The sequence below is a fragment of the Purpureocillium lilacinum genome (assembly GCF_023168085.1).
Source record: "Purpureocillium lilacinum CBS 284.36 DNA, scaffold_4, whole genome shotgun sequence".
Classification (NCBI taxonomy): Eukaryota; Fungi; Ascomycota; class Sordariomycetes; order Hypocreales; family Ophiocordycipitaceae; genus Purpureocillium; species Purpureocillium lilacinum.
Genome location: NW_027072114.1, coordinates 4786120 through 4800371, shown reverse-complemented (window position 1 = coordinate 4800371; position 14252 = coordinate 4786120). Strand labels below are relative to the sequence as shown.

Genomic DNA, 14252 nt, shown 5'->3' with positions numbered 1-14252 from the left:
CGGCCGACTAAGGCCCGCCGAGGTGTTCGACGCAGAGGCAGTCGGGGCCCTGGAGGGCCTACAAGCCGCCATAGCCGCTGCCACCAACACGACGACAAGCATCGTAGTATGCACCGACAACCTTGCAGTGGCCACCTGCTTGCGCGGGAACCCAGCCGACTCCTCGCAGGACGCATTTACCAAGTACCAGGACCTGGCGAAAGCACACGGAGACGTCGAGGTCCGCTGGATCCCAGGACATGCCGGCATACCAGGCAATGAGGAGGCCGACGGCCTCGCGAAAGCTGGTTGCCTGCTGCCTGAGCCGCCCGGAGCCGTACCATCACTGGCGCACCTGCGCCGACTGGCCCGACAGCAGCCTAGAGATGCCTTCAAAGCATGGTGGACGACCGAAGCCCCAGAGTCGTACAGGCCTCTGCACCTCGAGGTGGCCACAAGCTGCCCACCAGAACTCATGCTCCCCAGGGCAACGCTCCACAGTGTCCTCGCGGCGAGATCTCGCCACGGAGACTTTGCCGACTACCACGAGCGTTTCAATCATGACGACGCATGTCTTGGCTGCTCATGCGGACGACGCAAAGCGCCAGAGCACCCATTCTACTGCAGGAAGATACCGCCACGGCTCCGGATGAGGCTCGCACCCTCACCGGCCGAAGCGATTCACCATGCAGTAGGCAAGGGCTTCAAAGCCTTCGTCGTGATGACGTCGGAAAGCTCCTTCTTCCAAAGGATCTGTCCGCGCCATTAGGCGAACAGCACTCTCTCCCTCCTTCTTTTTGTTTTGTTTTTGTGTTTCTCCAATTCTGGTCGCGGTCGAGCGAAGGGCGTTGCAGCGCCCTTCACCCGGCCAAGGCCCTCCAATCCAGCTGCAAGTTGCGGCCGGAGAGGAAACGCCTTCCCAGACTCATCGCATTTGATGAGCATAGATTGCGACAGAAAGTCGCTTGCACCTCCACATCCCGCTGACGGGTGCGAGGCTCCGACGAAAGAGCGCCTTTGAGCCGGTGAGATGCTAGATGGTGTTTGTTTTGAAACGAGGACGCGTTGGAGATTACGGGGCGGTGGGGAATCGGTCGCTGGCGCCTCAGGCAGCAAGCCAGTTTTGGCTGCTAACCTAGACAACAGCCAAGAAACCAGCCGCCATACAACCTGATCCCGCAGCATCTTTGTACATTAGACTCAGCAGCCTAGCACGTCCTTTGCCCCAATAGGGGCTTTCTGCTATTAGTATAGCTCCCGGACGTTAAATAATTATCGTATCGTATCGTATCGCAGGCCTTCGGCGCCTTCCTCCGTCATCACAATTCTTGGCATGATATTCTGAGCGTCTGAGCAGCGGATCTTGTGGCATCTGGACTGATGGAAGTTCCGGCACGAGCGATCGCCAACGCTTGCAGATTGGCAGAAGGTACTGTATCCTCAACATTGCTGTTCTGACGGTTGAGCCATTCAACAGCCATGATTTTCTCGACTTTGAAGGAATGGCAAGGGGAGCCCGGTTTGCAGGAAGTCGATCGGCTTGTACGTGCTTGCCATCACGGTGCCAGCATTGCCGATATCCGAATTCTCGACGTCAGACCGTTGTGGCCTCCAAGCGTAACTTCCGGGAAGAGGATGGAGTTAGCAAGGGGGTTATCACTGGTGGGTTGTCCGCTTCTTGCCGCCATGGGGCCGCTTTCCTCCCGCTTCCCCTTCATGGCTGCGGGTTTCAGGTATAGTATTGGCCTTGCATGAGCGTCTCGCAAAGCTGGCAAATCTTCAGGAACCGGACGACGAGCACGCAGGGAGCTTTGCGGCCATCACGCAGGACTTCCAAAAATTGAAGTCCAAGCGGGGTGGGGGTGGGGTTTGCTGTGGGTGTCAGTTGCGGTTGCCCACCCCACGCCTACAGATGGCCACAAGTGGCCTTGCATGATCTTTACGTAAACCACAAGGATCGTCAGGAACAGGCCGACGCAGCTTGTGGCCATCCATGATGGGTTCTGTCGCGGGGAGTGGCTGGGGGAATGACGGGCGATTGTCCACTTCCTGCCAACATGGGTCCACTATGTATTGGATACGCGCTGGTTTCACCGATTACCCGAGGGGTCACTGTAGTCAATATTGGCAAGAACTGGTGATTTCATTGCTTGAGAAGTGTGTGTTCTGTGGGATCCTTTCGGACGGGGCGTCGGCCAACAACCCTACGCCCTGGACGCACTGCCACACTCCGAAGCCACCCAGCCTCTCGTCGTTTTTAGCGCCAATTACGTTTCGACCTGGCGTCTACCTAACACAAGGCAAGCTCCACACCAGTGAGCCGGGCTCCACACGGGAAATGGACCCACATCGCTGGACTGGACCCACAATGGTATATGCCAATGAGTCGGACAGTCGGTCAGTCGGGTGGACGGCGTCTATCTTTGGTGTCGGTCATTGATGAGAATTATCTGAGGGGCAAAACTACTGAAAAGATCTCGTGCAGCTTTAAAAAAAAATAGTATTGTCCTCCCGAGACATTGCTGCCTGGCAGCTGCTGTAGTAATAGGCGAGATGGCTCGTTGTGCAACACGCCCTCCCGCGTTGAGTGATCAAGTCAACGCTGTTTGAGGCCTTCTCGATCAGCTCGTCACCACCCCACCGCATGGTGCTTCCTCTTTCAGGACCGCTCAACCCCTGCCCCCAACCACCCTCGCCGTTAATATCGACCAGGTTCAGCATCGTTCGGAAGCGTTCAAACTTCGATATCGGTGGAGCATTCGTCAAGCCGTCCCGATTAACCGCTACTGGGCCCCAGAGTCACGGCTCAATGCAATCCACTTTCGCCAGTATCAGCCATGTACCTTTGGCAGCTGATGAGTATCTTGGCTTGGTCGGCAACATCGTCCAAGCGGCTGAGCACCTTCTTGTTTCCATCGACAAAGCCCAGGATCGAGTAAGGAATACCCGTCTCTTTGCAAAAATCCTTGACGAGCCCCTGTACCCTCCGGAGGTTGCGTCGAGGCAGTCGGGGAAATAGATGATGGACAGCTTGAAACTGTAGTCCGCCATGAACCCAATCCAACCAAGCAGGGCAGTCAACGTCCATCGTGGCCCGAAGTTGTCGCTGTGGGAAAGACTCGACCTCACCAAGGTCTGAGGTTGACATTCCCCAGTGAGAGAGGGTGATTTGTACGTGCAGAGGCATGGTTATCATGTGCGACACCAGTACGACTGCAACGCGAGTCGGCCAGTTGGGCAGTGTACGCAGAAGCAGAAGGTATCCGAAGATGAACCAGTAGCAGGCCATGAAGGCGACCTCGGCTGGCCGAATCCACCACGCCTTGCTACTACCCAGACCGGACGATCTAGAGGACAGGACATGAATCCAGGAGAGGAGGTAGAGGTTGAAGCGAGCGATGCTCATAACCGGATAGTAAGTGTACCTCTGGTATGGAACCACCAGCTTGGAGACAGCATCCCAGACAAAGATAAAGCCACCGTAGTAGGAAGAACGGAGCGATTTGAATAAGGAGGGGCAGGTAGCGAAGAGAGGGAGGTTCTGGATATCCGGGTCATGCTCGGGCTGATTGGTGACGAGATGGTGGACATTGTGGCTGCTCTTCCACCAGCCGATGGACAGACCGCAGCACAAGTCGGCGATGAACATGCCGATGAGGGTATCGACAGTGAAATTCTGGGTGATGGCTCGGTGGCCGGCGTCATGGGCTGTAAACATGATTTGATGCTGGAACTGTCAGCAACATAGCCAGCAGGGCAGAGAGATAGTACGGACCCAGAACAAGCCCAGAAAGACGGCACAGGTAATATACCAGTGATAGCTCAGGAACACGAGGAAAAGACTGAAGAGGCATAAATAGCGGATAATCTCCTTGCAGTAGTGCGGGTATGGGCAGTTGTAAAGACCTTCATCATAGATTCGCTGATGAAGAGCCATGTACTTGCTTGCAATCTCGTCTTGCACGGCAGCATCAAGTGATGGGTAAGTCAGGATGTCGAGGTGCTTGCCCTGCTGCACGGCCCTGTCGCTGTATTCTTGAGCGGAGAAGTTGGCTTCACCTCTTGGATGCGTTTCCATTACTAGGAGATCTTCCGTGATCCTGCCCAGACGAGGAGGACTGCGATGTGGTGGCGCTCGCTTTGGACAGAGAGCTGTTCCCAAGCATGCGGCCCCGAGCCCATGGTTGATATGTGGTGGTTGCCCCAAAGCGCCACCTGGGGTATCAAGTGTCCATTCCAAGTTGAGGAGAGAATGAACTGCGTCGTTTTGCGCATTCACATTGTGATGGCGTGAAAACCCGTCAGATGCATCCGGAGTGTCCAGTTGCTTTCCTTGCGTCCGTCCCCTGATGGGTGGTGTCCGATTAGTCCAGGGGCCTTTTGGTTTGCGGCCGATCCGGTACGCGTCCATAGTCTTCAAGGTTGCCGGAGCATGATAGCTGCAAGGAGAAAGGGTTAATACTGTGCTACCTGAGTATAAGTGCGTAGATACACGGATATCCATCCACTCGGGGAAATCAAGCTTAGCGTCGCAAAGCGAAGCTGTATTACTTGCGACTCTTTCTGCTTTGTCTCGGCTGGTACTCAGTATGCATGTGCAGCCTGGATACAGGACAGAATAGGACAGGACGAACGGGACGGGGTGAGATGGCACGAGGCGGAGACAGAGAGTGAGTATTTACTAAGTGATTTCGTTGGTGGCGTCTCTTCCGACCATATGCTGAATTGCGAGACTGCCTCCTGGGTGGTTGGTGAGCCAGGAATTGAGGCGCAAGACGGAGCCTTGATATATGACTATGGAATCGCCGTTGGCAATCATGGAGTCGACTTTGCTTTCCGTCAGAATCCGATCGCTACCCGTCCGGGCTACACCGACGCGGGCAAGCGAAGCTGCCATCGGGAGCGAGCTTGACGTGGATCGAATGTTCCCACTGTGAGTCGGTCGACCCGGGATCGGCACGAAGAATAGAGGGGGCTGGCGAAGGCTGTTGTCGCGAAGGATTAAATCTGGGAATGTACCGATGGGCGTGTTCGGCACGATGTGAGTTTTTGGGATGAGATACACATATGTAAGCGGCAACAGAGAGAGACTGGACACATACGGGAGTTGTGAGTGGCAAGTAATGAACTGCAAAACCGGGCACACGACGTGACAGGAAGAAGAGATAAGGTGGCAAGGAAGGCCCGCGCCGCTTGGCGTTTGCTTGTTGGCCAACGCCAAGAGACTGCACGTTCCGCCCAATCGGCACCTGACACTGACACCCCTCTATCCTGCCATCGAAGAGGTGCAGACGAAGTACCTTGATTGCCCACTGGGCCCCCGCCCGGCTGCCTCCAATTTACCGCCCCAAAACCACACTCGCGGTGTACTCAGAATTTATGGGACAGGTTTGGTGGCAGAACGGCGGCTGGGTCCAGACGTATGCGCGCCATGCAGCCCGGAGCACATCTTATTAGAAGACGTAAGGCGCTTCTGCAGCGGTCAGCGGCTGGCGCCGAACCTTTCCTGGCACTGTTCGGACCGCCAACCATCCAGGAACAATGACGTCTCAAATATGCAGTACAACACGGGCATTAGGTCCAATCCGGGCCGACGCAGCCCAGCTTGATGGACGCCGGTGGCGACGGGGCGATCGATTCAAAGAACCCCACGGGTCGCCTGCCATGTTCCAAGCGGACCAAGGTGGGGGGCCCGCCGCCACCCACCTACGATCCGCCGACATCCCGCGACAAGGTGGCAATCCCTTGAGGCCCACAGAACGGCGCCAGCGCTGCGAGATCCTCCATCTCCAGTTTACTTCCTGCGCTGGCTCTCGCTATTTTCCCGGGCGTGTCGGCAACATCATGGAATGCCTAGTGTGAAAGTCGTCATCCGGCGCCGTTGCATACACGCCGTTATTATATTCACCTGATAACACGCCGTCTAGCCGACAAAGGTTAGACACACATTCTCGCCGGTACCAGTCAAATGATCCTCTCCGCCGAGGATATAGCCAATCCATTTTCTCCCTAATGCGCCGCTGACAATCCCAGCCCGAAGCTTGCTGCCGCGTCATCGGGTAACAACCATGTCTAGTTCCATGGTTACGTTATTGTTCGCTGAACTCGGCCGGTATTCCACTCCTACATCACGCCACATAGTACGTGATGAACACAACAGCGTCTCGTCTCACTCAACGCAAGCTAACAGCCTGGTAACATCGGTTCCGAATACGAGAAGGTATCAGACATGGATGAGTCTTGTTTGAACAGCTGTATTGTCCCAATAGTATCACAGGCAACGTCCTCTTTGCGGCCAGGACACCAGCATGACAACTCGGGGCCCCACCATAGACGGACGACTCTTATATAAACTTCACAGTTGACACCGACAATTGGGAACAAATCTCTGGAACGGGTAGAACAAATCTCTGGAACGGGTAGACCCCAGCATCTTCGATATGCTGCGGACGACATCGATGTGGCGAGCAAGCCTACGAGACAGGTGAATGAGAGGCTTGATATTGACAGGTATGCTGGCATGCATACCACGCCGGGCCTGTGGGAGAGCATCGTATGATGACCCTAGCCGGGGCTTACTCTTGCTATAAGACAAAGCTGCTTCGCTTTAAGATGAGAACCATGCAGTGACCGCGTTTAGCTAGAGCTGAAAGCCGGCGAACAGCGTTAGATCGCCATACCGTGCGTGGGCAGATTGGGTAGCGGGAAGGGTCCTGCCCAAACTGCGCGCGAACATCTGAGGACGGCCGAAGAATGCAACACATCTTTCTCTGCGAGCATGGCAATCAATCGAGGAGCATCGCGGGCCAGGAAAGTAAGGCATCAGCTGCTGAGTTTATCGCAGGGAGAAGCCGTCATGAGCGCCGTGCCGGATTAGCTTGACGCGTGCCCAACAGTAGATTCCCAGAGCTGCTCTTGTGACCATGCAACAGCCTTGGCAGTCGCTCTTGCCAATCATTTCCGTTTCGGCGGCAAATTCCTCAAGCACGTATGTGCTGGTGCCTACGAACTCTGAGCATCTTCCCACCCCGCATCTGCAGCATGGCTAATTGGGATTTCTCGAGTTTAGGAGCAGAAACGACATTGAGAACGCGGGTAGTCATATGATCAATGACCACAGAAAAAATTTTCGGTCCAGAAGAAGGAGAACGCCGAATACAGCCTACCACGAGTCCATTCCGGTGCTGGGCGATGATGTTCTTAATCGATCCTCAGGTACCGAGCCTGGAAGTGTCCTCGACGGTCAGCACGTCCACTTCCTCGTATTCCTCTGTCTTCATATCCTTCAGCCCAAGTTCCTCCTCCTCTTCGTCCGTCCGCTCGTATGACTCCTTGGAGATTTTTGGGTCCAATGAGGGCAGATCCACAAGCGACTGAACAAAGCTGCTCGCAAATGGATCCACCAGAATGATAGTAAACGGCTTGTCGCCCCTGATGGCGGCGTCGAGATCGCCGAAAAAGACATCCCACTGCAGCTTCTCGTCCTCGCTGCGAGAGTCGCCGCCTTGCCCAAAGCTGTTAGCTTCGAATATCTGGCCGTGGAGGTCATTGCGGACTTGAGTCAGGAGACCTTCAACAGTAGTGAAGCGTCCGCCGAGAGTTCCCGAGTTAACCTGCAGCTTGAGCTCGGGACACTCTAAGGCACAAGTCTCGCTCTTAAGGATATCGCGTGCCAAGTCTGTTGGATCCTCAACAGAGAGTGTTATTCTCTCGCCTTGTTTAGGGATCTCGCCGCCAGTCTTGACGTCGTTGGATCGGTAACCGCAGTTGTCGCAGACTGTGGACATGAGAACTACCTGTTTGAAGTGTGGGATGTCGACCATCTTCATGTGCGTTGTGCATGGATGTACACAGCCAGGACATGTGGCAGGGAAGTTGTAGACTTCGTTGGGAACGATCTCGCTGTCCAGGGTGAATGCTGGGTCGGGCATGTCTCCGCTGGCACTGTCACTGAAGCCCAAGGCAGCGTTCTGCTCGGGTGTTCGCACGTACTCTCGCTTCTCCCAATTTCCTACACCTTCCCTCATACATGGTGCAATGAACGAGTGACCGGCCGGGTCGTCGATATAGAGCCGGAAAGGAAATGAGCATCCCGCCAGCATGTCACGGCCTTTGGCAATAACTTCGGCAACCTTGGGGTATGCACCTGGCATCTGACTCTTCCGTGCATCTTGTCCCATTTCCAGGTCATCCATGGCCGATAACAATAGGCCCTCTACATTCGTCAACTGGCCTCGGCCGGCGGGGATGTCGAGATCCAGCTCGACGAATTTGACGGTCGCGGTATCGGACTTGATGATTTGCCGGCTAAGGTCCGCGAGGGACGTCAACCGCAATTCGTAGCAAGTACCTTTAGGTCTGACGGTACCGGCGGCTTGTACTTCGTTGTTTTGTGTGTTGCAATGCTCACAGGAGAAAGACATGATAATAACTTCGCGAAAGAACGGGATTGCAGTTAAGAGCAGTCGCGTGACGCCCTTGCTTTCCATGGTTAGCAACACACTGACGTCTGTTTGAACACGGAACGCGACTCACATTCTTCCCGCAGTTCATGCACATGGAGCCAATCTCCTCTACGGGATTGCGTTCGTCTTCATCGCTAGTCACGGTATCGTCATTCGCCGCCAGTGCAAGGCCCACGACCTTGTCACCGATGGACTCGAATAACTCGGACGGGGCCACGGCTCCTACTTCAGGATCCTCAGTTGCAGACATTTAGAAATATTCCCCTAGGGGTACCTTCAGTTCGTTGTTATGAGAGGATCACAGTGGATGCTGCAGGATTGTAGTATTTGCCTTTGACAGTTTTCCGGTGCGGCACTCCGCCAGGAGTCGAGTCGATGTCACGACTCACATACTGTATTGTACTGAAATCAAGACTAGAGCCCCAAATTACGACGGCTGGTAAGCTACTCAACGTACTACCTGGAAAATCCGCGCGGTCCGGTGATTGGATTTCAGCCCACTTGGTAGGACAGTGCCCAATCAGCCTGTCTGTGCCAAGTCTCAGCTTGATCAGCATTTGGCTTGGAAATCGGTTCCATGGACAGCCACATGAACGTCCATCCCTTGGGCTCTCGCACAACATGTTGTTGAACCTTGTTTGCTAGCGGGTTTAAGTAGATGCTGTGACTCATTTTTGCCACTGCGCGCGAGTACCAAGGGTTAGGGTCTTGCGCATTACTTAGTCGCGAAACTCGGTCGCCCAACTCCCTTCTCGGCGGGATTTATATTGCCGGCACAGTTTTGTCGTCGAGTGTGTCGAGGGAGCAGGACCGGGCTGACGCGCCTTGAGGAGCACCTCATCGGCGCGGTGTAGCCTGGTGCAGAAGGTTTGTCCCCTAGATCGCCCTGGTCATTACGGGGGCCTATTAGGCCGCGTCGTACGTACGCTTGGCAGTGGATGCACGCCACGACGCCACTAGCACAGTGTAGACCCACACCCGGAGTGCAATATCGCCGCCCCCCAACTTTTTGTCAGATTCACGATGCAGCACTCGAATCACGATGGGGTTCCCGTAGTCAACGATGAGGCCAGAACTGTCGATTCTATTGCTTGAACCTGAAGTTCTTCGTTCGGCTGGCTCGGGGAGTGCCTTGCTCTACCCTACGCCCAGCCACAGCCGCAGCATATCGTTATATCCGAATGCTCGCGCTCGTGCATACGGCTAGCACGCCAATCTAATACTTTTCCGGTATTCTTACCAGTCCTCATACCCTAGAATGTAATGCGCCGATAATCATTCTATAGTAGAACAGCTCGTTTTGCAGGCTCTTCAAGATCTCAGCTTGAATGCCTCCAAATCATCTCTACTCTGTATTACGGCCAGCAAGATGTTTAAGAGGTAAGTGCCGGGCACTCGGCTGCCCATTGGTTGTTGTCACATGCATTTCGCGTCAATGGAAGACAAGTGAGCTAATCATTCTTCTCGGTAGGGGCATTACCTCATTTGCGAGGGCAACCTACCTATCCTTGACACCTGCGGCCAGGGGAAGTGCTATCACGTATTCCTCTCCTCGATTCCTCCTCAATAGCCGACTTGCGTCTACCGCTAGCGTTGGGGATGGCAAGATTCATCAAGTGAGCAGGCTTTCCAACCCGAATCCAGGGCTTTGTTTGCTGACGAAGGAAACTCACAGGTTATCGGCGCCGTTGTCGATGGTCAGTCGAAACCAGAGCATTCGACCTACTGTGAAGCAAAACTCGCGTGACTAATTGTTTTACAGTCAAATTCGATGGCTCCAAGCTCCCTGCTATCCTGAACTCGCTGCAGACTGAGAATAACGGCCAGAAGCTCATCCTTGAGGTCGCGGTATGTACCGCCACCAGAAGCAGCGTCCTGCGTGTCGGGATGCTAACAGTACTTCAGCAACACCTCGGTGAGAAAGTTGTCCGCTGTATTGCCATGGACGGTACGTTTCCCCACTTTGTTACAAACTGACCTTACGGCGTTCATTCTGACTCTCCATAGGAACTGAGGGCCTCGTGCGTGGCGCCAATGTCAAAGACACTGGTGCCCCTATCACCATTCCCGTCGGCCGTGCCACCCTCGGCCGTATCATGAACGTAACTGGCGATCCAATTGACGAGCGTGGCCCTATCAAGAGCGACAAATTCCTGCCCATCCACGCCGATCCCCCAAGCTTCACTGACCAGTCCACTTCTGCCGAGATTCTGGTTACTGGTATCAAGGTCGTCGATCTGCTCGCTCCCTACGCTCGTGGTGGAAAGATTGGTCTGTTCGGCGGTGCCGGTGTCGGAAAGACAGTTTTCATTCAAGAGCTGATCAACAACATCGCGAAGGCCCACGGAGGCTACTCCGTCTTCACTGGGGTTGGAGAGCGTACCCGTGAGGGTAATGACCTGTACCACGAGATGCAGGAGACGTCTGTCATCCAACTTGACGGCGACTCCAAGGTCGCCCTAGTATTTGGTCAGATGAACGAGCCTCCGGGTGCTCGTGCCCGAGTCGCTCTTACTGGGCTCACTGTCGCGGAGTACTTCCGTGATTATGAGGGTCAGGATGGTGAGTCTAAGAACACTAGAGCGAGCTCGGTATGTTCAGCGGCTAACACATTGACAAGTATTACTCTTCATTGACAACATTTTCCGATTTACCCAGGCGGGCTCCGAAGTGTCTGCTCTGCTTGGTCGTATTCCCTCCGCCGTCGGTTATCAGCCCACCCTCGCTGTTGACATGGGTGCTATGCAAGAGCGGATCACGACAACCAAGAAGGGCTCTATCACTTCCGTCCAGGCCGTCTACGTCCCTGCGGATGATTTGACTGACCCTGCTCCAGCCACCACCTTTGCTCATTTGGATGCCACCACCGTCCTATCCCGCGGCATATCCGAGTTGGGTATCTACCCTGCAGTCGACCCTCTTGACTCCAGCTCCCGTATGCTAGACCCTCGTATTGTCGGCCAGGAGCACTACGATACTGCCACTCGTGTCCAGCAGATCCTACAAGAGTACAAGGGTCTCCAGGACATCATCGCAATTCTTGGTATGGACGAGTTGTCTGAGGCTGACAAGCTTACTGTCGAGCGTGCCCGTAAAATCCAACGTTTCTTGAGCCAACCTTTCACTGTTGCTCAGGTTTTCACTGGAATTGACGGTATACTGGTTGAACTCAAGGACACCATCGCCTCGTTCAAGGCTATTTTGAATGGCGAGGGTGACAGCCTGCCAGAGAGTGCCTTCTACATGGTTGGTGGCCTGGCTTCGGCCAAGGAGAAGGGTAAGAAAATTCTTGCGGACCTGGAGTAGAGCTAGGCTTGCAAGCGACCCAGAAGTCAATAAATATATATTTCTGAGGGCATACCATCCTTCCATCCTTAAACGTACGTGTAGGGATAAGAACATCGAAGCTGGGAAGGATTGCATATTTCATATATGCTTAAAGAGTATTTGGAGTCTATGGACTCACCACTTCTCAACAGGGAACCCCCCACCTGCCGACTAAAACCTCAACAAAGATTTGAACGGACTACTCTGAGCGCGTTGTTCGTGACTAGTGAGCAAAACCTCGGCCGTGCCATAGACGCTATGGTGCTCACTTATAGAGACCAGGCATCACCTGGCAGCAGCACTATTCCCATGTATGACTGGCCTCACCAATTCTCACTATATTTAGGAATTAAAGTCATTCGTTGCCCAGCCCATAGGAGATCTTCTTCTCGGTAGTCAGGTAGATTCAGGTACTTTTGGATCCGTGCCATGACACATATGCTTTGCCCACGCAGACTCCGTTTCGAAGTTACAATGTATCTGGGGCGGCATTGTTCCTGGACGGCACTTATTACCCGAACGCACGCCAACTATTACTGCTCCTTGACATGGTTGAGTTGATTTATGTCGGCATTCTCTCTACATTTCGCGTCGACATAGACGCTCAGACGTTATCATCGCTTCCTGGAACGTCTGGAAGAGGCAGTGACGCAGTCTCCGATACGCAATTAGGCGTCTGGCCGGTTCTCATTCACGTCTGCGTCTGTTTATACGTCACACCTTACTGATAGCTTAGTATCGAGAGGACATGCAGACGATGCCTTTTATCGGTACAGTATTCAGTTACGCAAGCTCGTTCACCACTCAGTATCTCTCGTAATTGGATCGACGACCGCCTGAGGTGAGGCGTCAGGTAAGCGTGGTATCGTTAGATCTTTGCAGATGGAGCCGCCACTGTTGTCGGAGTCAAACTCCGAGCTGGTACACGCGCTACGAGCTCGCTATGGGTGACGTCGCTGCGGCTCCCAGTGTATGGCGACTGCGCCCACCGTTGGCTCACTAGCGCAATAACGACTGATTGGTGCGCCCGCATCAGTGGTGGCAATACATCACTCCTGAGCTGTTTCTGTCAGACCGGCGATGGCACTTGTGAATGCAAATGTGAATGTTTCGTCATCAAGACTGAAGATGTTATTGGTCTCTTCTTCAGATCCTCGAGATTCTTGAGGATTGTGTAGTTATCCTCATCTTTACACTTGTTTTGTGCGTTGATGTGCAGCAAATGCCGGTGTGTGCGATATCCTTCACCACATTGCATAGGCCTCCATAAGCCTGTAGCCGTCAGGTTCGGCACACAACCAAGTACCCTCCAGGCACCCCTTTCCACCACTCTAACAGTTTCGAATAAAGCATGGAGGCGGCGACACGAGGGTGTGTCCCTAACAATCCATCAGTAGGGACAGAAGCCCGAGTCGACTTAGCTACTGCTTTCCGACGATTTCATGAGGGACTGTAAAATGCGGGTAATCTATACATGCCCAGTCTACGATCCCGATCTTCTGCTACAGCGACATATCTAAGCATCAGACTCCCCGGAGAGCGCAAATGAGCGCGGACTTAACAAACCTCATAACACCACAAGCCAGAGGCCGAAGCAGCCCCAGTATTATTAACATCGCACTAGCTTCATTAAAAGCCCGACAATCAGGCAAAGCACGAACCATGATCAATAGACTGGATCTATGGTGGCGACTGCTGTCCCAGCTAGTGTCCCGCTTCGGACTGTGGCACCCACGATTGCTGTCTTTCGTGTGAGACAATCATTCCTGCCCAATTGTAACATGAAAGTCAGCATTAGCCCGACCCCACCAGAGCGAGCAAGTGCAAAGAGTAGCTCAACATTAGTGCATGATCAACACAGGAGACGCTACGTGACGGACGTTAGGATGCAAGTGTATATGAATCTCCGAACGAGGTGGCCACTAAATATCACGTTTCGAGTGAATCAACTACCTGGTTCGCAAGGCTCCACTTCGCTAAAACTCGTGTTGGGGGTTCGGATGGCGTTCAGGTGCTTAGTTCGGAATCTGGATCAAAGCAAAGGAGGCGCCCCGCACCGGTGAGGCTGGCCCATATTGATGAGTCGAGTCCCCCACGATTAACATGACGCCACCCTTTCAAGACGCTGCACAAGATTATGACGTAACAATTCGTTCACAATCGACTCAACTCACTCGTTCAGTTGCGTCCGAACATTACGTGCTGCCAGCAGCCTGCATAGAACATGCCATTTCTCCCTTTCATGGAATATATGCCCGCAGTCCATACGGGGAATCTCGCGATTAGTGGGGATAATCGCTTTAGTGATCCTCATTGCTCTCAGCCGCCATGGAGAAATATCTTACCTATGACAGGGCACTGACTGCGGCCGACCATATTGTTCTGAAGAATCTTGCAAACAGTATTTGGACTTTCGAGAATGACATTGACATGTCTGATGGCACTGCCAACTCCAAATACGGTGGTGATCCCGTCGCCAGA

The 14252-nt window shown here is 53.8% G+C and overlaps 3 protein-coding genes across 3 annotated transcripts; 1 reads left to right on the top strand and 2 right to left on the bottom strand.

The window, feature by feature from the left end:
* Window positions 1-2785: 2785 nt before the first annotated feature.
* On the bottom strand, window positions 2786-4057 carry PLICBS_006560 (uncharacterized protein; the record flags this gene model as incomplete). Its single annotated transcript, XM_065600985.1, has 2 exons — window positions 2786-3706; window positions 3755-4057. The coding sequence occupies 2 exons, from the start codon at window positions 4055-4057 to the stop codon at window positions 2786-2788; spliced, it is 1224 nt and encodes a 407-aa protein (XP_065457057.1).
* Window positions 4058-7190: 3133 nt separating this feature from the next.
* On the bottom strand, window positions 7191-8694 carry PLICBS_006559 (nucleolar zinc-finger protein; the record flags this gene model as incomplete). The annotated part of the gene is made up of 2 exons (XM_065600984.1): window positions 7191-8456; window positions 8515-8694. The coding sequence occupies 2 exons, from the start codon at window positions 8692-8694 to the stop codon at window positions 7191-7193; spliced, it is 1446 nt and encodes a 481-aa protein (XP_065457056.1).
* Window positions 8695-9813: 1119 nt separating this feature from the next.
* On the top strand, window positions 9814-11750 carry PLICBS_006558 (ATP2, beta subunit of the F1 sector of mitochondrial F1F0 ATP synthase; the record flags this gene model as incomplete). The annotated part of the gene is made up of 7 exons (XM_065600983.1): window positions 9814-9824; window positions 9916-10060; window positions 10120-10141; window positions 10207-10292; window positions 10350-10392; window positions 10452-11006; window positions 11065-11750. The coding sequence occupies 7 exons, from the start codon at window positions 9814-9816 to the stop codon at window positions 11748-11750; spliced, it is 1548 nt and encodes a 515-aa protein (XP_065457055.1).
* Between the last annotated feature and the right edge of the window lie 2502 nt (window positions 11751-14252).